General features: G+C 40.4%; 1 protein-coding gene across 11 annotated transcripts in view; it reads right to left on the reverse strand.

Annotated features, from left to right (window-relative positions):
* Positions 1–26,825, reverse strand: part of ELAVL4 (ELAV like RNA binding protein 4) — an 81,891-nt gene that overhangs the window by 29,270 nt on the left and 25,796 nt on the right. For all 11 annotated transcript variants that reach the window (XM_061451299.1, XM_061451295.1, XM_061451292.1 and 8 more), the window contains exon 2: positions 12,477–12,717. In XM_061451299.1, the coding sequence (XP_061307283.1) occupies positions 12,477–12,705 (229 nt within the window). In that variant the 5' untranslated portion in view covers positions 12,706–12,717. The remainder of the gene's footprint in view (positions 1–12,476; positions 12,718–26,825) is intronic.

The raw sequence follows: 26,825 nt of genomic DNA on the forward strand, positions 1-26,825 counted from the left end.
CACCAGGTTTTAAAATCAAGCATGACTTAAGGCTTAAGAGCAACTTAGGATGAAAGATTAGAAGTGCCCAGTGTTACATCGTTAAAATACGCTGTCCTTCGGCTAACCTGTGACTAAAAGGAGATGCAAAATGCTACAGATAATGCAAATGTGTAAAGACTATGACTGGACATGAAATATTAAGAGTGTGCTATTTAACACTGTTATTCAGAAGGCAAAATTAAAGAGAGAGTAAAATTTACATAGTTTGAAACCAAAGAGAAAATGCACTCCAGCTGTGTGAATCAGTACGTTATGGAAGAGGTACTTGCTTCATCACAGGAGACTTACCTTCCTTTCCTGCATCCCATCCCAAATGCTAGTATTTGAGATTTAGATGAAAGTGGGAGGCAACTAAAAAGAATTAATACTGAACAATGAAGCACAAACCAAAAGACACAGTGATTTTTTTCACTGGTCAGGTTTCAACTAAAGGGACAGTACATTCAGATGACAGTGATCCCATTGGGTAAAATCTGCACAATTTTGCACAGAAAAAAAGGGATGCCAGGCACACAGAGTGAAAGCTCATGGGAAGGCTATAGCAGTGAGTGGTGGAGTGATGGGGACAGGAAAGACATGAGAAGAGAAACCTCAACAAAGCCTGTGTACTGCCCAAGGTTTCCATGATGGGTCAGAACTGAAAAGTCAGTTGTGGCTTAACAAAGTGACATGCAATTTGGTTTATAGGAGAGATTTTTGTTATCTGGATAAAATGGAACAGGCTCTCTCACTGAAAGAGGCACGCAAACAGAAGACTTGGGAAAGGAAAAGTATAGCTAAAACAAGAAAATCCAGCGCATCCTCAAACCTGGAAACATTATATATGGAACCAGTAGCAGTAACACTTCCAGTCTACAAGAAATGGCAGAGGCATGTAAAACTGGAGGAAAACAAGACTGTTTTGCAAAACAAGAATACTAAGTAGGGCATAACAATATATCACAGCAGCGATATCTGAAACCCAGTGACTGCAAATTCAAAAAGCCCTGGTAATTTTGTCATTAAATGATTTAATTCAGCAACATTTAAGGTTTTGTACCTCTGCCTCTGTCAAACAACAAAAAACAAAAGCCACCACAACACTAAAATTTCACAGTAATTCCGAAGAGTGACTCAGAACACCTATTCTGTCTTATAAACAGCCTACTAATTAAACTCTTTGAGCTCTACTAACCAGTTTTTCCAATGCACAGAGGAATGTAATTTATTCCAGACTGGAATGCAAAATTTAACATTAGCCACACAACCTGTGACTACAGCATTTTTAATGTGATCAGCAAAAACATAAATAAAAGCTGCAACCTGACAGCTACAAAGGTTAATCTGTAATAGTCAGATTTACGTAGATTACTTTACACAGCATCTGGAAAGATGCTGAGAGAAGTAAAGCCACTTTATCGCAGTCCAAAATGTGCTACCTACAAGAATTTTGCTATCCATCAGTACTAAAGACTGCAGAGAGTCTACTTAACAAATCTGCTCTGGCTTTGAGACAGACCTTTCAAATTTTAAAACAAAGAGCAGAAACTGAAGTATATTTCAAATGTTTATAATACTCCTTTTAGGTACTTGCAGGTAATAGAAATAATGAAAAAGAAAACTGCTTAAAAGAGAAATTATCATGACTTGTTGTGTACAAATCTTTTCTTTTTAAAGGTGGCAGATTTCATCCGTATCAGCCAACACCTTCTCCTGTGACACTATCCACTGCATGGCACTGGAGGTACCAAGTACTGAAGTAACGATTACAAGCCATTCTTGCTGGCTGACCACCACTAAAAGCAGTGCAGGTTTTGATACAGAACTCCTGTAAGAAACCTTTTCACAGTGTTAAACATGTAGATGGCAGACGAAGAAGGAAAACATACACATTTTTCCTCTTGTTTCCAGCATGGCAAAGTACTTAAACATACCTAACCTGGAGCAATTAAGTACAACAATCCTACCACCAATGAACAAAACCAAGGTTATGAAGCAGCTATTCCAATGCAGTAGACAGCATCAGGGGGAAAAAGGGTGCCAGTCAAGCTCCCAAGCTCTTCATGCTGGTTTGTGGTTGGTTGGTTGTTTTTGTTTTAGACAGCAGGAAAATATTTAAAGGAAAAGTAGAGAAATGGGAGAAAGATGCACTGGTAAATAGAAATGACACAGATATAGCCCAGAGGAGTCTAAAAAAGGAACTGCTGGAGAAAACTTTCTTGTTACATGTTCTATATTCTTCTGCCCCTACCTACCCATCCCCACAAAGGGGAAAAATCAAAACACCCCCCCCATCTAACCAACAGCATCCTGAGGAGGGCGGCTTCATTTTGTGGGTCCTAGAATGCTGTAGTAAGAGGAAGCCTACTGATACCTAGTTTAAGGTACTTTAAAATGTATGTGAGCCCAGTTATCTGTGTAGGGCAGTAGGCACATTAGACCTTCTACCACAGGAACAGCAGCCCCTCTGGTACAGTAGCAATTAATCATACTGGCAATGCTGCCATTTGTTTGCTTGCAGGTGAGTATGACACAGCTTTTTGTCCATCTGCTTTTGCAACACCCCTTAAAAACCATTAACTGTGAAAGAAAAAACCCAAAACACAACAGAACCAAGAAAAAACCCCAACCAACAACAGTCTGGGCCCTTGTGAATAAAAATAATAGAAGCATTCAGTTTTTTTCCCCTCAAGCTGATATATTCCACTGATTAAACAGACGCTGTGAGAGTCGCAAGAACAGCAGTACTAGGTCAGAGCAGAAGTCTGCCTAGTCCAATATCCTGGAAGTCAGTAACTTGCACTGAAATTCCTAGCAGGGACAAGCAGCAATATCTGCAAAGTCAGTGATGAATTCTGCTCAAGAAGAATGGAGAACAGCAGCTATGTCCAACAAACCCCATCAGGGAGTCACCAAGGCAGAGCCAGTGAACAAAGTCAAAGAAACGGATTTTGACTTGAGTGACATGATGCTTTCCTCCCGTCCTTCTCTACTCTTTTTGGAACCAAAAATCTCACAAGGATGAGAAGTACCCAAGACTGTGGCATCACAGAAATGGAAAACCTGACACCTGGGCAAAACCTGTCTTAATAGGCATGCAGAGATGCAGAAGGGCCTGAATAAGACTCAGGCTGTACCACAGATGGTTTAAAAAGTCAGTGGCTACAATACTCTATCAATGACCACTCCAGGAATGAAGATCAGGACATGAAGAATGCTGCTGAAATACAAAGATATATACTCGTCTGTTGGCAAACACTCAGCATCAGAACAACTTCCAACAGCCAACGACTACCAAGAAGGTTATCAGTGCTGACTAGGCACACAATTGCCAGTGAACTGCATACAAAGGCTGTTGAACTCCCAATTAAGGCAGCAAAACAAACTCCTTTAAAGAGAAATCAATAGATCGTGAGCAGCATTAAGGATACACAGGGGCAGAAAACGGTGGTAAGTCCCTTTCTCTGCATGTTCTTGTGCATAACAACGTAACATAACTAGAAATTAACACCTCTTAACCGTAAGTCAAATTAAGATGATACCCTAAATTTCATGGGATTGAACTTCTGAAGTTTTCTGGAAGCAAAGAAGAAGGAAAGGATTTAAGGCCCATCAAGACCTCCATGCAGCAGATACCCGAAAGGATCTCTGCCCTCTACAGATGGCATCTCAGTTGACAAGCAGAAAAAAAACAGGCTGGCTCAATCACACAAATGGCTCCTTGCTCAAGTCAGTTAGAATAACCCCAAGAGCACAGACCTGAAGGATGGGGTACGAGTGGATGGAGTCTGATGAGCTACTTTGTTTTACTAGTATAATAGGGACTACACACCAACTGAACTAGTGAAAAACAGGAAAAAATATAGGAGTGCTAAGGGCATACACTCCCATGGGCAGCAGATCCCAATACCGATCTGAAGGTCTGAGCCTAGCCAGTCCCAGAAGTCAAGGTGAAGATCATCTTGCATGGCTCTTCTGGCTGTAGAGAAAAGCACCTGCAAGCTAGGAAGTCAAGTGATGATGGATCAGCTCTGCAGCAGAGAAGGGGCAAGAACTTCCTGACTCACTGAAAAACAGCTACTGCAGGCAAGTCAAATTATCCTGGTCATAAGATTACTAAACACCATCTTAAAGCCAGGAAGAAACTCATAATGCAGCACTGATGAAAAGCAGTTTTGTGAAAAGGGAGAGCAGGAAGTAAGCAACTTACGAAACCATTTAGACTGGTTTTACACAAGTCATTTGTCCTCTTGGACAAGCTGTCTAGCAAGAGCACGTGGGGAGATGGGCAGAGGTGACAGCCATAGCACAGCCGTGATGCTTGTTGGCATGGCTGAAGGGCAGAAGGTCTTGAATAGCAGGGAACAGATGAACTGGTGGGTAAATCAGCCTCAGAGCCCTGACAGGTATCTCGGTGTACTGTCTACTGCCGCTCCGAAAGACCCTGAGCTTTCCTGGAACTCTCTCATTCCTTTCATCCCCTTTCTCCTTGTTGTCCTGGGACTAAAAGTAAATAAAAGAGAAAGGGTTAGGGACAGAAGACCTGTGCTTCAGTTCTGAAGCACAGCATCTGTGCTTCTAGAGGGATAGACAGAACAAGGGAAAAAGGACAGAAAACACAGGAGATTAAGGATGGACTGTTATCAGAGAGTTCCACCATTTCACCTGGCTGCTCCCTGGTAAATAGTTCATCTTCAATGCAGATGATATGCAGGATGCAAAAGAGTCTCAGACTAGAATGTCAGCAGACACACTGAGAAGCCTCAGAAATAACCTTCTCTGGAAGTCACGATTTTGGAGGTGTAGGTGTGCTTGTGCTGTTGAGGAAAACCATACTGTGAATCCTGCCTCACTAGACTTGATGGAAAGGTGATGTTATTTACACAAACCAAGCCGTCAAAAACGGTGAAGAATAACTAAGTACGCATTGAAGACGTTTAATACCCTTCAGAACAAGCTCGGGATTGAAACTGCTGGAGTTAATTAGAAAGCTCTTTCACAGCACAAGGGTCATGCCTCCCTGCTTTCTGCCTATTTGCCTCACCACTCATTTCAATCGCTTTTTTCCAATAATCAAGAAATCAGAATGCTTTTGTTCGCCGGCGCAGAGTATGCACCAGACAACTGCAGAGAGGCGATAAAGAAAATGACGGATGCAAATCTGACCATTTTCCTCAGCATTCAGAACAGACATCAAACCATGCCAACCACGGTTCAGAAACCCAGCACTAAGACCCTCGCTTCTGGTCCTGTGTTCCCTCCCTCCCAGTGCTAATAAATTTAGTTCAGATACTACAAATCTTCATTTAGATAATCAATATTTGGGGGTTGTCTTGAATGTGCAGCCCTTAGAATAGGGTATGCAACGCTGAAATTAGGTTTATCTCTGCTGAAGAACAGAATACACTTCAGGAAATAAGGAGCTATAAAAATGAAGCAACTAGGCTACCAAATTAAGATCAATTTAAAGGTATTAATGACCTTCAGAGTTACATATTTAGTCTCAAAAAATAATTCTAAATTTTAGGTTTAAAAGACTGAAGCATGTCTGTTTTTTTTTCATATCTTCTAATACTGTATTTTCTACACACGATCTGAGGTACTTGACAAAGACTCCAACCAAAACCTGAAGCATGCTTTATGTTCTATCTGATTCACAGAAAGCATTTTCTTTTTTCAGCTCTAAACCACATTATTTTAGACTTCTGCTCTTCTGGGCTCTTCACTTTCAACTGCAGTTGTACTTCTCTACCTGACCACTCTTTTCTCACTGCATTTTAACCATGCACTCAACACAAAGGAACAATTACCACACAAGTCTCCTCTACCTACCAAAATACAGTGAGGTCAATCTACAATTCACTTAACCTGGTATTATTTTTCAGACAAAAGAACTCTAGCAGAGTACTCTGCTGCATAAATATTTCTTCTACTGCAGCAAATATTAAGTCTTTTGCTTGCAAGGAAGTAAAATGCAAAGAAACTGCACTGCTTCTTACAGGAATTCCCTATACAGCCAGCTCGAGGCACACTACTAAATACTGCCTTTAAATACAATCAAACCAAATGCCAAATGATACTCACTTTCAAATGGTGAGCACCACAGTAAGTTTTTGTTTTCCCTATTCTGAAGGGTTCTGTTAATTCTCATCTACTACCAGAGCAAAGCAACTGCTGCTAACACTGTCTAGTCTAGCAAGATCTGTACCAAATAAATGATCAGAGATCAGTGAGTAGTTACCACTGCTTTATGGAGAATTACTAAAAACCCCTTCCAAGTCAACAACGGAATAAACCACCTCTACAAGGTATTTTTCTCCTAAACCCTGTTATTAGGTGGGCTTATGCCATGAGGCATGAGTGTTTACATACTTTCTAAAGAGTTTATAAGTCTTATCTAACATAATCCCTACATTCTATAATCCTATCTGTTTAATGTATTTGAAGTGGGGAAAACCGCTGGAACCAGTAATATCTCAGAATGGAATGCACTTTCAAAGCACAATCAGTGAATTGGACATCAAATGTAAAAGCAGTTTATGCTCAGATTAGATTTTCAATCATTTAGGATCAGCCAGCAACACTGGTTTTCAGTAAGCTGTATTTATCTGCATATGGGTCATGTTTTTCTCTTCTAATCAGAAACACTTTGGGTATGTCCTTTCACAAAATTCCTAGAGAAAACATATGTAAAACACTGGTAGCCTTTATATGTGAAATCTTCAGTGAATACATGTTCTATCCCAGGTTTCTATTTCCTTTGAATAAAAGTAAGTATTTCCCCTCAATGACAATGTGGCACAATTTCACTAAAATCTCCAAAATGTCCAGTTGAGTCTTTCCAATGCAGACGTAACCATGCCATGGTCACCTATTGTCATGAACTGTATTACCGAAGGCCTCTTTCCTTAATTCAATTTAACCATTAACCCTGTTTTTATTTGTTCCTTTCCATTATGATGGGCTTTCAGAGTCCCACCTGTATCCCAAGATCAACACCATGACCCCTCGCTTATGTCCTCTAACAGGCATCAAAACCTCCCATGAAAATAGGCAAAGCTTAGCTGCTGCCTGCTGCTAACACTGGGCCAATACTAGAAGTTTTCTGTTGACTAAGAAAAGCTTAAGCAGTATTTTCCTGTTACTGCAGGCCTGCCATCAGATTCAAGAGTTTCCCTCCTGGAAAGTCACACTGTTGGGAACACAACCATACCTGGCTTCCTTCCCTCCTGCCTCCATGGTCACCGTTAGTGTGCAGTTAATGGCTTCTGCTCCTGAGGATGCAGAACATCTCCATCCACTGCTTTCAAAACAGCTTCTGATACCAGCTGCTGAACCTAAGCTTGCTTAATGAGACCCTCCAATTTCAGGGAACTCCAAGCACGCAGTCTCTGACCAGCATACTCCATACAGAAACACCAGCTCAGTGCCATCATTCACTACACACGCTTACTTAAACACAATCTAGGTCTTCCTTTTTACAGCAGCACCTTTCTGGTACGTGCTGGTAAGCTGTCTGTTATACTGGGAGATGGGAAAGTAATTTCATAGTGGGCAGATGATACCAATTTAACAGTGTGGACTTACTTCTGGACCAGAAAGGGTTCCTGGTGGCTTGCTCAGAGCATACAGAGCACATCCTCCCCAGGTAGGAATTTACTGGTCTTTATGGAGAAATGAGCAGTGGACACTGCTCACCTGGAAGGTATTTTCCTGTACTCTCTCATAGTGTTGCATTATTTCTGACTCTGCCCTTTTGTTAGCTTTTGGATCTTGGACAATGTGTTTGAACATCTGAAGATGAGGAATGGACAATCTGTAACTACTGGAGAGGATTGTAGGTAAAATGGTCAGTATTTCTTCCTCTGCTAACATGTGACAACACACAAATGCTTGTGCTTTGAGTCAATAGCTTTCCTGTCCTGGATTTTCACTGGGACCATCAATATTTATACTACACTTACAATGCCATGATTATTTCTCAACTGTAGTTTTAATCTAAGTCTGCATCAGTCTTACTATAAATACCTAAAATTAAAATGAAACATGTAAACCTTCATGCATAATCTTAGAAGAATTGCAAATTCAAAAGGAATGATTTAAAAACAGAGTTGCATATTGGACAGAGGAGCATGCAGAGAACATCAAATTGTACCACACAGCAGGAATATGCAAACTCTGTCATAAGTTAAGTGATGCACAGAAACCCTGTATCAATAAGCATTCAGCTTTACAGTGCGCCTGGACTGCTGTAAGATACGAAAGATTACTCGAGATCCAAAGATCTTTAGATACCAATCATGTGAAGATTCCAAGGAGTGAATTCCTGATTACAGAGAAACAAAAATATAACCCTTTAGATCTCAGCTAAGGCCTCCAAATCAATTAAAAAAATAGCAACAAACATCCCCACCTCCCACACACAATCTATGTCAACAAAGACAACTCGCTTGGCCAGTAGCAAGTACAGTGTCTCTGACAGACACTATGATGACTGGATCTTTTGTTTTCAAACACGGGACAAAACAAGTTCAGCATTTCTTCTCTCAAAAGTTTGCTGATGCATTCAAGCCCTCTCCTTCCCCAAGTCAGGAAGATATTTATCACTGGCTTTCTCTGGACAAAAGAAATAAAGGACATCTTCAATACTTATAGAGCTTACGCGTCACTTGTAAGGGCTGAGCCTCACATTCATCTGCAGCTGAAGCATTCCTCTGCGAAGTCACCTCTCTCCATCTAACACTGCTCTAAAATGTTTATGCCATTTAGGTTTTTTTAATTCAAGTTCCTTCTCATTTTTTGAGAGCAGCTGATTAAACCTGAACAACTGGGTTGTTGGGCGAAATATGCTGTAGCTATGAAATGGTACAGCAGGGACCAGTTTCACTGTTAATTTAAAATGCTAGAATTAATTAGGTAGTGTAAATGAAGAATTTAATAAGCACACTTTACAACCACAAGTTCTGCTTTTATTAAACACCCCTGCCAAATGAAGGCAACTATCTTCAGTCTGTTTTTCCCTGCCTCGTTCCCTTAAAATCTCTGCAGTGAAAAAAACCCTGTTTTCCTATCGCAACCCCTCCCCCACAATTAAAATGTATGCCTGACTTCCATCTCCTCTTTCAAGTCATTAGCATCTTTCAAAAATGCTACTGTATATCCTGCCTGTTCTCAGAAGCTACCAAACAAAACCGAAGTTTACCATTTTGGTTTTGAATACCAAATTAAAGGCTGTCTTAGAAGCTGTCATTCCTATTCAACTCAGTACGGTGTACTACCAAATTAGCATATTTTTTTAGTAAAGGAATATGCCTGTTTAAGTATGTGTCTTTCCAAAGCGAGGGGTAACATCACGAATCCATTTCCTTCAAAAACCCTACTACTGTTCTAAGCCTGCAGAAAGACTCGGGGCAGATTATTCCTGACACACATTGTTTAATCGATTTTAAAATAAATACAAAAGTTCAGATCAAAACCTCTCAAAGGGATCCTCTCTATATTTAGAAGATCTTGTTTAGCTTTGAACCCCTTGGAAAAAACACAGTACTTAGGGAGCCAAAGCATTATTTCACAAAAATCTGTACAATTCTTTAACAGGACAGGGGAAATCTAATCTTTTCCATGAAGCAATTCAATCCTATCTAGCCCCAGAAATACGTTTGAGATTCTCTAATATGGTTTATGCCAGGGTAACTATTTAATGACTTTTTTTTGGTTTATGACCTTCTCTATTTCTCTGGAAGCAATCTTTTTATTCTGGCCTTCCTTGATTTACCTGATATTTTACCTTAGCAAGGAGGAGACAAATCTACTATCTATGAAGACAACCCACATTTTTAATGGAAACAGCTCCAGTGTTTGGCTAGAGGCACACAGCAACAGTGCACACTTAGGTGAGATGTATAAAAACCAAAGTTTTGAACACAAACAATGAAAAACCCCAAAGCAGACGAAACCTAAATTGTTTCAGATGAAACCTAAACTGTTTCAGACTTCCACCAGTTCAGCAAAAATAGCGTAAGAATTTACTGTTTCTTCTGTAACACAGCTTTCTCTGTCAGAACATCTACAATGATTTTTAGTAAGGATGAAAAAGCAGAACACCCCTGAGAAACCAGTCATCCCTGTAACAGGCTACTGGCATACTTCCACCCCTCCCCTCCCAATAACACCCATAAAATCTCAGAGAGCCTAATGAAGAACACACTTACATGACGATCCGGAAAGATGAGCTGGGTATGACCTCAGTGCATTTCCATTTTGTTAATGTTCTAAGAACCTTTAAAAACACGGACTGCGTCTGGCAGAGGACCACATTCGATTTGCTAACTTGGAATTCAATGTGAGGAATGAACACGCATCCTAAAATTTAGCAATGTTGCACAATGCCTTGATAACAGGCCTGAAAACCCTGGCAGATTAAATTCTGTTTTCAGAAATGGCACTGAGACTTTGAAGGGTGAATTTCCTTTGTGAATATGGTTCTTTTGTCCTCAAAGCATCCAATTATTATAAAGAATGATTTCTTTAAAGTATTTTACTGATCGTGAAGATTTACACACTTTGCATGGAAAGAAAAAGCACAGGCAAAAAACCACTCAAGAAATGTCTGAAAATCATATAGCGAACTTCTCACATCTTCAAATATAGAAACAAAAGCCTGGAGATGGAATGAAACAAAAAGAATACTGTTCCTAGCTGATGAAGTAATGGCTCTCTGTCCAAAGACAGCCAATTCCCTGAAAACAACACAATATTTAAAGTCTTGAAACTATACTGCAAGGGAACCACCATGAATTTGAGTGATATGAAAAGCAATAAAGCTCACAAAACACTGGACCTGCCATGATCAAAATTCAAGCTAGGCACACTAGCCTCCTCCAGATGAGGGTTAGGTATTCACTTTTGTCTGAAATAACTGAAGTAACCTACAATTTAATTCCTCAGATTATTTTCAGTCTAGAAGAACAATGGTATGGAGCTAAACTGGTCTGGTGGCAGATATCAAGGTTGCTATGTCACACTATGATACTTGGCCAGTTAGAATAGGACTTCAGTTATTTACATGGCAAATTTTGGAGTGGGAGCTTAAGCAATTGGGTTTTAAGTAGGAAAACACCTAAAGAATAAATAAAAGTCAATTCCATTTTTCAATCTTCCTTTTAACACCCCTGAAGCTGTGGCCAAATCAGAAGAGATACTGAAATAGATACATCATGGTCAATGTGCTGAAGAAAGCTCTGCCGGACTACGGTTCTGAGAACTTGAGCTGCCCTGCAGCTACTGCCATTTGTTATGTGCCTTGTGCTCACCAGAACATTGCTCTATGTCAGGAAGTAAATAAAAAAGAAGCACTGCATGTTTAAAAGCATTAAGCAGATCCTCCTAATGCTGCCAATAACAACAGCTGCCAGGCTGTTACGGAAGTAGGTATGAAGATTTGCATTTGAATTCCTCATCTTTACATGGGGCCTCTTTCCAGAGTGCACACCCAAGCGGCCAGGAGTGCATCTGAGAGGAGAGAGCTCCTCTTCTGGAACCCTTTCCTTCCCAAGGCTGCTGCTCTCTGTGCTAAACATAACAGCACTGGTGATGCACTGAACAGCAGTGAAATTTCAGCTGCTCCCCACCTACGGTGCAAGCAGACACACAACCTATAAAACTAACCTATAAAGCAAGCTATAAAAGCTGACTGTTCATCCTATCATCTTCTTGTGCATCAGTGAATCCCTGGCTGAGGCAGCAAGGGTACAGAGCAGGCTACACCTGTCCACACCTCCTCTAGTGGTAGTGCAGACATTTCTCCTGTTTGAGATATGATCTGTAAGGGGAGGCTTTTCTTACTCTGAAGGCACCTTACCAATGGGTGTTGTTTCACGTGGGAAACTATCACGGCAAACTGAAGTGTTTTCAGGGAACAGAGTTCATTACCAAATACCCACAAATGTCAGAATGAAAACCAGAGCAGTGGTACCCAACTACAGAGCCCTGCTGTGCAGAGCACCATGGTACACAAACCGTGATGGGCATGCAGAACCATCCTCACTTCACAGCTCTAATAAGCAAAATTCTGATGAAGGTATGGTGAGGTTCAAAGGCAGTAGTCAGAATTAGGAATGATCAGCTGACTACCCTTTTACAACAAGTTAATGTTAAATAAAATCCAGAAGGATCAGGAAGGTAATGCCATCCTCTGAGCTCTGCGGCAAGAAGCTGCACGATGTGTCACATGCACGAAGGCTGGCAATGTTCATACCTCCCCTCAGATCCGTATGGAGGCTGAAAGACAAGGGTCTTCTCTTACAGCTCTTCTCTACCACTGAAAACTAAAGGTTTACCACAGTATCTGCAGCATTCCCTGTGCTAAGCACCTGCAATGTAAGCACCAAGGTTCTGCTGACCCCAGATGTAAACTGACCCTGATGCACACGAGGATAACATCATGAAGCGCTTACCTGTAATTTTGTCTCTCACGAGCTTGCAGGATTCAATTTCACCGATGCTCCCAAAGAGACTCCTGAACTCCTCCTGGGTCATGTTCTGGGGTAAATAGTTGACTATGAGGTTGGTTTTGCTGTCATCTGTAGCAGCCCCTGTCTGCATGGGGGAAGGGCAGTTTCTACTGTTGCTGGAGGGTCCATTGGTTGTATTGGAAGTAGGGCCATTCGACACCTGAGGCTCCATGGTGCTAATTATCTACATGAAAATAAAACGAAAAGAGGAAAAAAAACCCTTAAGTTTCATAGATACAATAGCTATTTTTAAAGATACTTACAAACGAATGAGTAGGTAGCATTCATGGCCAATTTAGATACTTCAACAAAAAAACCCGGCTTGATTCCTCTGTTATTGTTGCAAAGTAGGTCATGCTAGTCTTTGGCTGTGAGCATATACTAAGATGCAGTTAAAAAACCCTTCTTTTTTTGTTAATGCGAAGCTGATTTCTGCTTTCATCACACAGCCATTTTCACAAATGTAAATTTAAACCACATAAATTTAATTATAATTTAAGGTAATAATCATAATTAAAATTACAGTTCCATTAAATCAGATGAAGTAAGTGTATGGCTCCATATAAAAAGGTAAAATATTTTACCTATTTAATAACTGTATCACAGAGTGCAATGACAACAACATTAACCAGGCACAGTCAATCTGCAATGTGTTGTCATTCAGACTGCTTTCAATTAATAAACTCAGTGTCCCAAGACATACCATTTACCAGTTCCAGTGATGACCTATATTCTCCAGTTATATTTTTCACTAACGAACTGACACCTCTTTAAATAATAAAGCCCTGGATTTGCAATCTTCAGAGATACAAAGGTCTTCAGATATTTACTGGAATCAAAAAGGTTTAATCAGAGATGGGCTTTATCAGGCGCAGGCTGGGATTTTAAGAAGCACGTCTATCTGGAAATGTGAAACTCCCAATTTTCACTGAACAGACTCAAATAGACCTTTCCAAAAAAATGACAAAAAAGAAACCCAGCTTAGCAAAGTGCGTGCAAGACAGTAGCCCCATTGTCACCAGTGCCACCAGTCACGTGAGTAAAGCTGCCTGCATGTTTATCTGCAGAATACAAGTTTAAATCCAAAAACCTCGCAAGCAGACAAAGGAAGCAGAAAAAACATGGGTACTTCAAGTCTTCTCTATAGGAGGTATATACCTCTACTATGGCTTCCAGCCTGCCTTCTGTCACCAGCGATGACAAGGGAAGGACATCATCTTAGCCTCAGACATCATCTTGGCCTCAAATCTAGGTAAACTAAAGCAATCCAAATGGTGGCTTTTGCTGTCTATTGTGGAGCGTGCGATGTGCAGCTACACTGGTGTTTCGTATCGAAGAGCATCCCTCAGATGGGCTCACCCTCTCTCCATCAAAGACTCCGAGTCAATAATGCAAACTGATGCTCTGGGCAAGAGACTGCACTGCCCAGGGACAGGGACAAACAGGGAGAACTGAGGGCTAAGACACCACACACACTGAACCTTGTGTTCATCCGATCCTGTAATTATTGTAATTACCCAAGTCTTAATTTGCTTTCTTTTTTAAATCCAGGGAGGTACATGTTGTGACAAATTAGGCCTACAAATCAGGAGGATGGGGGGGGAACACACACCAAAAAGGGGGTGTCTATACTAAAATTAACTGCATGAGGGAGGCTCACACAGAACAGGTCATATTCTGGTTAATTCTATTTTTATTTACTTATTTTTCTTAACGGAAATGCTCCAGTGTTAGTTTAATGCCACATTTAGGAAACAGTCCCCTTTTCATCAATGGAAGCAAGTTTTGAATTACCTTTATTTTTATTACCGAACCCAGGAATAGCCAACCTGGTTTTAAACGAAAAGAAACCTTTCCACATTACACTTAACAGAAAGGCCTTAAGCAACGCAGCAAAATCATTGTGAAAATAAATGCTGCAGGAATAGCAACTTCTTGAAAGAAATCAGCACATCGAAACCAGAATCCCCCTGCCAATTTTACCAGCCACGTGGCACCCAGCACTGCTGACATCTCTGTCATGCTGTACCAGCCCCACACACCCTTCCTTCAAGACTTTCCCTTTTACCCAGTATCAGCCATCCCTCCTTTTCTCAGCCTGATTTCATACATGTATTTATTCACACATACTACTAAACGGTTCAGATGCTGCTAAATCTGGTTAGCTCGGGATTCCAGCTGGAAGAGCATCCTTTGATCTCAGCACCTCCGTGACCCCACCGCGGACACTGATGCCAACTCTGAGCTTTGCCAACAGCCCACTGCAGGGCTGGGGTTCTGCACCCCAAGGCTAATGTGCTTCAGCAGAGCACTGTGTGCTTGTGTATGCTGTATCGGCATCCACTTGATTAAAACTGGGGGGAAAATTCCAGTTCTGATAATAAAACGTAGTCAGAAGATGACTGAAGCAGCTGATACAGTTAACTGCAGCTTCCCATGCACATTTAAAATCATCTGACCATATCCTTTCCAACATAAGAACCCCACAAGGTAAACCACAATTTTAGGGGCTCATCCTGCCCCTCCTAAAGCCGATATGCATACCACACCACTGGTTTCAGTTACAGCAGAAGCTGGACTTAGCACAGCGCACTGAGGAAGGTACATCGTCTATTATTAGCCACAGACACAAAAGCTATCTATAGTCCCCCACAATAAACAATAACGTTGGATCTTTTAAAATCTGTGAAAGAAGACAAAATTTGGAACTGGCTGGTGTCCTACTTACGCACTTTGCAAATGCTTTTTAGTTACATTTTCAGCATGCTTACCTTCCACACCAAGCAAACAAACAGAATTCAACTCAGATAATTTAGCACATTCAGAACATTAAGCTGCTCTGTAAAAATCTGTTCTTGAACAAGTAGATTTCCTCCTATAATACTTCATCAAAATATCTTGGCACAAACTAATGTTGCACCAGGTGCCAGGTTTTCTCCCAGTTATTCTCACTCAACACCAATTAGGTTTTCCTGATTTTTTCAATATTAGAAAGGAAAATCAAGGCGCTTATTTGCTCTTCAAATTATTGCAAAGTTGTACGGTACTGAAAATCGATTTGCTATGCATATTTATATATATAAAGATATGATGGATAGAGGCAAATGCTGAAGAATTACTAAATACGTTTCCGATAAGGTATTTTATATATAATTTTTTTTTTACTGCATAATTTTAAGTCTCCATTTACAGAGTGATTTTTGTGCAAAGGCAGATATGCACCAGAGCTTGCATTCGAAGTTCTTAGGGGCACAAAGGGATAACACTTATTTTAGATGTACATACTGATCCACATCACTAGTAAACACTGGAATTATTGATGGTAACAAAAAGGTAAGCCCTAGCTCTCCTTTCCAAACATTCTGCCCTCTCCCCTACACATCTGAAGCTCATATCCACTGTTAAGAGTTCAGTGTGCATGCACTGGGACATTTATTGCTGATGACTGGTTTTAATATTAAGTAGTTGTTGATCCCACATCAGGCAGCAGATTACATAAGAGCAACATTATTTATTCAAAGACTAAATTTCAACATGCCATTTTGCTGCCTTTTTTTTTTTATCCACAACCCTAAGATATAGGTTTTTTTAATTCAGTACCTGTATCACAATACGAACATCTTTGAAAGAGATGCTCTGGTTACCTGGGCACACAGTTAACTTTCATTATGCTTTTATTACTGGTAATAACATTTTCTAACACATGAAAGTATTGGGTTGTAATTCAATTCTACAAAAATATTTAAGGAGGCTGTAAGTCTGTCTAACTCATCAAGGGCTTCTCTGGATACGGGCAAAACAAAGGTGGAAAATCCAACAGTGACTTAACCCCAAAGTCAATTTGTTTAAAACAAAATATACTCTTATCCCTTGAAGATTAATATTATACCTCTACAGATGCCACTTAAAATTAGCAACATCCCTCCGCTTTTGTATATCTTCTCTGACCCAATTTAGGCAGCTACTACTGGTCTCGAAATATACCAGTGCAAACGTCATGTGTGATGACATTCACATGCTACTGGGATAAAGAGGGATTTTGTTTTGGGTTTGGGGTTTTGTTTCTCATTTTTTGGCAACAACCTGCCAGACTCTCAATACTGCATCACCATGTTCTATACAGAGGATAGCAGTATCTCTGAAGAAGAATAAGCTGCAGTTACTGTTGATAGACACTGATAATTTAGCCACCGATAATTTGAATATTCTATCTTTAGAACATTGAGAAAAAAAAAAATACTGTCTGTGACAGAACTTAAAGACTGCGATTCTGTAAGTTAAAGGCAACCCATATTTCAATTTCTGGATGTATTTCATCAGACTGCTGCTTTTAAAAATGACTTCTTGGTGTACTACTTTTCTCACTATGGTAATGTATCAGCAAAGTACGAGGTATTTTAGTTTGACAGATTTCACAAAGAAATGCTTTGTTGCTCAGGAAGACAGCATAAGCTTTGCCAGTTTCTGCAAAACACTGCTTACCAAAAGGCTTGGTATAACCCCTCCTACAAAATATCAGCGACAAATATCCATTATAGCAACTCCTACATCACAAATAATGTTTCAGAAATACTTCTGTTATAGCTTCATTATTTTGTTTTACAATTAATTCAATTAATTCCAATTTATTCCTGCTGAACTACTAGCTTCAACAATAATGCAAAGAATACCTGTATCTATAAACACAACTATTACAATGCTTAAACAAGCTGGAGTAACTGACATTAATCTTCAGTTATTACAGTAAATATGTGACATCCATCTACCATTACAAAGCACAGTTAATGAATCATTTAGAGAACTACCCACAGACTAAAGACAGTCTTATCTCCCTATTGCATGCATAAGCAATAGCCAATGGCTCGATAAATGTAAATATTCATGCTTTATATCTGCAAAATTTGCTCTCAGGAATCTAAAAGAAGGTCTGCATGTTGAACTGAGAGACTGTCACATACATACACTGAAAGAAGCTTGTATTCAGCAAATGAACACCCATTCTTGTTATCCTAATGACGTATACGCCACTGCCCATATTCTACAACAAACAGAAATGAATTTGAAATGTATGGAAAAAAACCCAGTAACGATTAAAAAGCATAAGAGTGTTATTTATAAGCACTGAAGTGTTTTTAAACATACCACAAGCAATCTTTTCCTAAAACTCAAAGTCTGAATAACATTATAAGAACGGGAGGGCTCATGCAGACATCCCCATTTTGAGGACTTCGAAGTTAAAAAAAGTTATCTATGAATGATGAACTGTTCACAGCACCTAAAATGCCAAGAAAAATGATCATGGTAAATTACACTTCATGAAGAATTCATGAGGTCTAATTTTATATTATTTCTAAGTGCTCATTAATGAACAAACTCGGAACATTCTCCCATAAAAAAGAATTTAGATAAATAATGCAAAGCTCTTACTTTATCTAAAAAAAGCTCTTTAATTAGCATTGCAAGTTGTTTGCTTTTACAAGTGAAAACAAATGGTGCCATGGCAGAGGTCCCACAGCCATCTCCTCAACAATGATGACAAAAGGAGAAACAAACAAAACCTCTCAAAGAAAATGAATGTAGATTCACAAAGGTTTTCCTTCTATAATGCGAAACAGCCTTTAACTCCCAGCTTATCTGCTCTTTTGAATGGAAGTCAGCACAGCACAAGTCTGTCCCACAAGAACTTCTCTTCAGGTGAAGAAAACCCCATTTGCAGGAGCTGACTCATCCATTCACCCGACCATCTGCTGATCCGTACATGTCCAGCCATGCCAAAGCCAGAAGGTTGGTCCATAGGTGTGGAACCCACAAACAGATCCAAGCTCGGGTCCCTCAGCCCTGGACCAGCCACTGCATGCCCCTGCTCCCTTTTCTGGTGCAGCTTCTCACTTGGAGGGGGATTAAGCACATCTCTACAGTTTTGCAGAATGAGGCACTGGATTATAAAATCTTCAGGAGAGATCATGTTGTCTTCCCATAGGGGTGTTAAAAATACAGTGATTTTAAGTATTCATCAGCTCAAAAATGTAACTCCAGCCAGAGGGAGAAGTAGGTGCACCTGAACCTCACACACATTGGATGGGCTTCTTTCTAAAGTGACCTTAGGAGAAGCAAATGATGCTCAGTGTGCAGCTCCAGTACAGGTTCCCTTCTCTGTAACACAACTGTCAGATTTCACTGTCAATTACATTTTTATTAAAGCTTATGTACCGCATAGCTAGGATTTGCTATTATTTACCTAATAAATACATCACGAACATGAAATAAAGGAGGAAAATGAAACTTTAGAGTCAATCTGCCTGGAGGCAAATCCAATATCCCAGGAACGAAATCATTATCTAATCTTCCATATTTTGACATGCTCCACCTTTACCTTCCTTTGAGTAGAAGTCATATTTAGTATTTTAAATGCAGATACAGCTCAGAAAGCTAGCAGTCCCTGGGACAGAGCCTTCTTACAAAATCCTGGTTTCAGACAGCACTGCACTCCGGTTGAAATGGTGTTCAAACACTGTCAACAAGCTCACACTTATGGGGGCCGTGATAACTGTACAGAGCACACAAGTGATCCAAATGGAGAAGACAACAAATGCATTCATTTTAAGAGGCAAGCTCCAGTTGAGATAAAGGAGGAAAATTATTTTCTTTAATAGCTACATTTATCCAGATCTAGACCATTAGAGGCTTTTGCGTGAATATGCTGAAACAAAATATCTGTCCCCAATCTGCAGTGAAATGAATGCAAAGTTTATTGGCAATATTACTTGTTATCACAGCAGTGCCTGAAGGATATAACTGATACCAGCACCAAGTGTGCTAGATGCTGTACAAATGGGTAGTAAGGGCAGTGACTGCCACTGTACCAAACACAGTGACAAAAAATAGAAAGGCAAAACCTGTTATTTTTATTTCAAGTTTTGCAGAAGGGAAAAAATCAAACCAGAGGAAAGCATCTAGGCAAACTGCTGAAGTTACACAGTAAGCTGTGACAGCTCCATAACACAACACCATACCCTCAAACCTGGCCCAGAGATTAAGGTCACCACTCCTAACAACTTCTTCAGAAAGCAAAACAGCATAACGATGCACCAAACTGCATTTTCTTTTGAGAGAGAGTTTCACATAAATGTGTCTCCTGTTTCCATGAAGTATGGACTCGGCAGTTCTGCATTTGATTTCAAGGACAAAAGGGAATGAGTGGTGAAAAAAAAATAGGAGACACCAAAATCAGCCACAACCCTTTCAACACCAATGACTACTAAGTATCAGCAGAAGAAATCACTCTCTGAACTACAAGTCCAGTAACCACACACAAGATAGGAATAAAGGCATCGTATCACACACTTCAAATGGTCTCTTACTCTTCCTGCAGGAACTCTGGGGACAAGAAATGGAAGGAGGAGAACTACAATTACCAGACACAGAGCTCAGCACTCCCCAAAGCCCAGAGGAAACACACAGGGCTGGGGAGCAGATGCATGGACAAGCACTCCATGCACTGCAATTTCTGGGAAGCACGCTAGAAGTGCTGCACTGCACATTTCCAAGGACAAAAACACTCTTCCAGAAGAAGAATATGGTTATAGCTCTATCATATGTATAACCCCAACTCACAGTATCTCAGATTCTTTATGAACTTCTACTAGACTTCATTTTCAATCACTGTTTCCAGCTTCACCGCCTCTTGTGAAGACTATGGAGAAACTACGCATGTCTGAAACCTCAGAGGTGTTTTGGCTATTCAGTGCTCTCCAAACATCTTATGGAAGTCTACAGCAAATGTGCTCAACAGCACTAATGAAGCCATAAGTGAGGAAAAACAGTATACTAAGTGATGACCACGGAGGCATCCTGCTATGCCTGTATAAAATGAGTTATCCTTTTCACTAAGACAAACTGACTTCTAGAAAGGCAGCATGCTGTTCTGCGCTTTACTTAGACTGGTTTCACCAGAATGTGCCTGCAACCATTTCTGCCACTAAGCATAATTTACATATGAAGATATGGGAGAACACAGCCTTGATTTCACAGCATTCAAACACCACTCAAACACAGCTTTGGAGAAAGCGAATGTCAAAAACACCTGGAGAGGAAAACGGATGCGTTCCCACTTTATTGCACAGGTTACACAACTATCTGTGGTTAAAACCTCTTAGAACCTGTTCTGTCCCACATGCACGGACAATAACAAAGGCTGTTGGCAGGGAGGTGTCCTACTTCTGCACTGGGACATGGCCATCAATGGCTCCCACCTAGCCGCATCCCCAGGGGTCACTGGCCACCTACGCTCAAAGGTCTGTACTGGAACAAAGGCAACACGGTCAGGCTCTGCCTTCTGAAGGAACATCTATTTCCTCTTCAATTGCCCCTCTACTTCTGCCAAATTCACACCACGCAACTCTGTACCTACAATTTTACAAGGGCTTTACTTCATTTATTTCACTATTCCGGACTGCTCCTTATTCAATCCTGGATTTTCACCTGGACCTACTATTTGTTCTTACAAGATGTATATGAAGACTACAGGAGTCTGGAAGAAAACCAATCCCAAGAAGTTTAGATCTTTCCTTGATTGGTGCGCCAAGCCAAAATGGGATGGAAACATCCTCTTCCTCTATGGGCTTCATTTTATTAGGCAGATACCACAAAGGCAAGTGGTCTTCCAGAGACTGCCTTGTCCTTCTTGAAAAAGAGGGACAGTGACTAAAGAAAGCATGTAAAATCTGTGCTAGCAGGGTGATAAAAAACCAAACCACCACTGAAAACATTAAGTATATGTAGCAAACCCTGAAAGACTGGAGAGGGTTTCTCAAAAGCCTGGATACTAGATAATAACAATACAAAAGCATGGCAGAGATCAACAGCTAAGATCCCCAGTCTAAAGGACATACAGCCTAAAAATACAGCGAAATGAAAGCAAAGGAAATTGTGAAAGTCTTTTTATATTTTTGGTTACTTTCTGAATTTTATTTTTAGCTCAGAGTTTGTTTCCTAATCACTACCTACTTGTTTAGTTTACTGAGTACATTACTGAGCTACATATTACTAATCTGTAACTGAATTATATTACTGACTTGGGAATATATATATTGCACTGCGTGCTGACGCACAGATTCCCACGGGTACGTACATGTTCATGTAAGAAGGAGACAGCTGCAAGTCTTCAGCTGCTGTAGACCTGTCACAATTCCACTTTGTTTTTCCCTTTAAGAAAATAATCTAGAATCATTTGCAACCCGAGAGTTTAGACAGTGAAAGCTGCGTTACAAGCCATACTGAAACCTAAAAACGTCTACTTACCAGAAGGCACAGCAAAGCAAGGACAGAGCAGAGCTCTCTGTGAAGCCTAGGAACACCCAACCCCCCGCTGCTGTTATTTCTACTGAGGCTCTAGAAACAAAAGCTATGATTTTCAGCAGCCCTTAAGCAATTTCAGATTCATTAATGTTCACCGCAATAGGATTTCAGCTCCTAAGCTGCAAGTTCTTCTGAAAATGTTGCCAATACATTTTTCATGCAAAGACAGGCTTATAATAGGCAGGAATGGATGCTTTAGGAAAACACATGCCACAACCAAAATGTTTTAAGGCTCTGTCCTCAACAGGACCTTAATGAAGACACACTGGTAAATGCAATTAGGGAACACTAATCAACATGTGTACATCTCGACTGCTGGCAACCGCATCTCTATGGATACTGCTGCTTGCAGGGCTAAGCAAGACAGACCCCAAAATAGGACTTAGCTGAACATCGTAATTTATCTCCATCAACACAAATGTTAGCATACTGCAAAGTAAGAGTATATTTCTCTTAGAACTGAACTACTAATAAACATAAAATTACATCTCTTCTACAATTAACCTGTAACCCTACAGCCCTGTACCACACTAATATTGCTTATGGAAATATCTTAAAGGTCATGAACAGGTAACAGGAGAAAGAAGATGACTTAAGAAATCTCTGGTGGAAAAATGATCAGAAATGACCTTCCAGTATGCAGAGGCAGCTGTTTACTCTGATGGTCTCACACAAATATCTACACAATGGCTTCTAAATGAGAGTAAGTTTTAATGTACTGTATGTAATAAATACCTCAGTAATACTTAAATTCAAATGATCTCACGCATAAAAGCATCTGTGCTAAGCTCACAGAGCCATTACCATAGATTAATAATATATTATTCATCAATAAAGGACAATACCAAGTACACGTGCATGTTATCTGTCACAGGTCAGAATAACAGATCTTAATGGCTTATCCTGGACATAAACTCTATTAATCTCTGTACTAAGGAAGGGAAACATGCCCCAGGCCAAATCAAACACCCTCCTTATTCCAATGATTAAGATGCCTCCCAAAATTGCCAAACAAAGTCATATTCGAATTCACCAATTTCTCACTCAGAATAAAGAAAGATATCCTCAACATCAAGAAATTAAAACCTTTTTGTCCTGGGTTCAGCAGGCTCTCTTCAAAACAAGTGAGCAGATCTCATGGATAACATACTCCTGGTTAAAACCCAATTGTTCTAATGCGCCCAACGGGAGCCCAGTCCTCAGAAACGGGCACTTGTGGGCATGGTGGGACCCAGACCATTCCAGCTATCCCAACTCAGAACCTGTACATTATGTTTTGCTTGGGTGTCAACAGGCAACTGGAAGAACAGCAGCGTAGTAAGATGTTACTAAGCAAGGAGTGTCTTAACAGCCTAAACATGTAAGAACAGCTTGAGTATTAAAAAAAGCCCAAATAACCAAGTTAATGTCCTTCCTATTGGCTACCTTTCCCTACAAGACAGCAGTCATACATACTGTTCGAACTCAGAGCTGGAATCACTCCCTCTGTGTGTTTCATCTCAAAGGAGAACTCAGTGACAGAAATGACACTGCCTCATTATTCAAACAAGTATTATCACCTAAGCTTCCCTGACCACCAAGGCATTTAGCCTAGGGGTCCTGGTCCAGCCTGGTGTCAAAACACTGCAGGAGAACACGGCTACTGCCACGGCCACAATGGCTATGTATGGCTGCAAGGATTCTTGGTGATCACACAAGTAACGTTCACTTATGCATATAGCAAAGATTAATGATGAAAATTAAACTCAATTTCTACCCCAGTGAGCATCTACATTTGTGAACACTTCTTTCAGTACCTGGGTAATGACAAGCACAGACAATAAAAGAAGGATTCTAAAAATATACTACTCTTTTTCCCTGGATTAGTGTGTCTACAGTTAAATATAAACTGTGCTCTATAAATTATCAAACACAATGTCAAATTCTGAAGTGCACTCCGGAATCTCTCACAGAGCATACGAAATACAGAATGGTAATTTTGTCCTGGCCCAGTTAGCCTGAAGAACAATATGCTACTGTGCTAGATCATGGAGTTAGCTCCCATCGACGGTCACACTAAAAATGGCCACAGTCACCACCGTAGATGCGCAGTGATTTTTTCAGGACCCTCTGCATCAAGCAATGAGACTAATTCCCTGAACAGCTGCTCTCACAGGAAGGGAATCGACAGCAACACTGCCACAGTATAGCTGGCACACACATATTAGGAAGAATTTCCAGCATTCACGCTTTCTGCTAAAAATCAACTTCCCCCTACTCATCTACTGCCAGTAACTTCATTTGGAACAAAGATATACAGGGATCGATATTAGACCTATTTTTATTTAAGGAACGTTTGTTTACATGCATTATTACTTCTTATGGTATCGTGACAGCGCCTTCTGCTCTACAAGAGTAACAGGATTGAGTCTTAGCCCACAAGTTCTTCGGCACATAGTACAGCAAAAAGTCACTGACCACCATTTGAAGATCAAGGATGACAAGTAGAAGATGGATACAAGTCCAGCAATTAACAGCTGCATTTGTAAACCCTTCAATCGAGCAAAAGAAAGCAAATACCTCCAAATATGTCTTATCCCAAATGCGAATGCATTAACACTTCACCACAGTGTAGTGACTTAAACAGGGGTTATTTCATGCCGTTTAGTCATGAATTTTGTATTATCTAACATCAAACTGCTGACTGCTATGGGAGTCTGCATGCCAGCTTAGGAGGACTGAGAACAGGCATGGCCACCTTCTCCCCAGATTACCATTCAACTCTGTTGAAAAGGTTTGTTAGTACTTTGCCTGTGTAATTTACTACAACCCTCTCAAACCAGAACTACTATAAACAGGTTGACTTCCACACACCTTAAATACATCACAGACATCCAGATTTAAATCAAACCACATATTAAAGTATCCCCCACGCAAGATCTTCTGAGGAAGTTTAGTCTACCAATAATAATTCTCTAAGTCACAAATACCAGTTTTGCTTTCAACAGCAGCAGAGAAATGTGGACTTCTGACAACTACCCTGACATACAGCAGGAGAGACAAGGGGACGAAGCTGGTTCCTGGAATTTTTTGTCCTTGCTGGGCAATTAGACATAATGTTACAAGAAAAGTCAGATCTACCTTAAATTATAAATTGTGAGCATTGCTGTCTTGGCTAGTTTTCCAGTATGTGATAACGAGATATCCATAATGGGAGGAAAAATATGAAGGACAAGCTTCCTTCATCCCTAATGTCCTTACAAAAGCTCTTCAACTGCATTCAACCTGGGAGTAAATAGGCTGCAGTGCTCAAAACACAACCAGCTACCTTAAATAAGTGCATTTACAGGGCCACACATAGGGCCCAAGCGCAGGGCTGTTACCTGCTCCAGCAGCAATCTTTCTGGTCTCTACATGGATGGTCAGATGGGGTATTCCCACCAAGCATCCCTCAGGAAGGGAAAACCAGAGGAGGCTGTTTGTTTTTCCTTCCTCAGTGAACGCACCCGGGTACGCAGCGGAGTGGCTGGATCTTAAGGACTTGCACTACTGGAAAGGCTCCAGTGGCATTGCTGCCCTCTGCCAACACTGAAAATCACTTACATGGCCAGAGACGCATTACGTGTAGAACCTTCTCGAAGCACTGCGAATGACAGAGCCACCTCCCATAGTCATTCGTGTCTGTTTTGAAACAAACATACATTATCATATCGCCTTTACCTCCAAGAGTTCTCCAAAACCATCGCACACACCACCACCCCAATCCTGAAATATACAGGCGCACAGCTCTAGACTGGGAAAGGCGCTGACCGCACTACCCGCAATGTGCAAGAGCTTTTGAAGCCATTAAAAATATAAAGTTTAAATATTTAAAGAATAAATTAAATTTAGTTGGGTTTTTAGTTCCAGAATTCAAGGACAAATAATTTCCCATCACAACAGCATCGCTGACGCAACTGCGTGTGCCTTAGCAACAAAGGCGTACTACAGAATTTTATATACATCATGACTTTAAATACTGTCAAAGGCAGGCTTGCATTTTATGGTGCAACTAAACCATCTCCAGAGAGGGCACACAGAGGTTTAGCTATTTTTTAATTATTTTTTTAACTTAATATTCTGTCTTTTCATCCCATTTAATTAACGATTTCTAACTGGTTCGCAGCACTTCCTGACTGTTACAGATTCTCTTCACTGAGGTAAAGAGTCCTCACATAAGACAGTCAAGGGTAGAACAATAGCTAAGACAGACTGTCAGCTTCCTCCCTACTTTTGGGGGCCCTAGAGCAGTGATAATGAATTAGGAGCTCTAAAACAGTTAAGGAAAAGAGATTACAGTGACAGAAAATACAGATCAACCCAACAAGGGCTCTAATTATTAATGAATTTATGCACGCAATGTAAATGCCACAAATAAGACAATGTTATGTAGTCGCAAGAATTAACTGTGTTCTCCATATAATCTCATCTGAAAGCATTTCATTCCTAACACTGATGTTCCAATGCTATTGCAAACTCCGTCTGAATACTTAAATAAGTAAACAACAAACAAAAGGGCTCATCTTCAGTGCCCCCAAGCTATCATCCAAAACTGGTTATAATTAAAGGTGTGAACAACAGAGTAACAAACCTGCAAAGTCAAGGTTCTGAGAAATTAATGGGCATCACACCACTGCACCAGTTCAAATTTATCACTCATTATCTCCCTGACTAGCACAGTGCTGTTTCACATATTAGTGCCTCCTCTTTCCTCCAAGCCTTTCCTGCCTTTTCTAGATGGCTAATTTTAAACAATTACTGCCTCTGACACATTGAGACCTTTTCTCCCTCCTTTCTTCTTCTTGCTGTAAAGATACTGACCTACAAAAGCCCCCTGCACCTAAAATATTCCAGCATTTTAGTAAGCAAAGATTGATCGTTTGAGGGGAAACAGTGAGCAAGCAAAGTGTCTTTGAA

The sequence above is a fragment of the Pezoporus flaviventris genome, unplaced genomic scaffold, assembly GCF_033815535.1.
Source record: "Pezoporus flaviventris isolate CSIRO_AGI_PZ_B2104156 unplaced genomic scaffold, CSIRO_AGI_Pfla_v1 ptg000013l, whole genome shotgun sequence".
Classification (NCBI taxonomy): domain Eukaryota; kingdom Metazoa; phylum Chordata; class Aves; order Psittaciformes; family Psittacidae; genus Pezoporus; species Pezoporus flaviventris.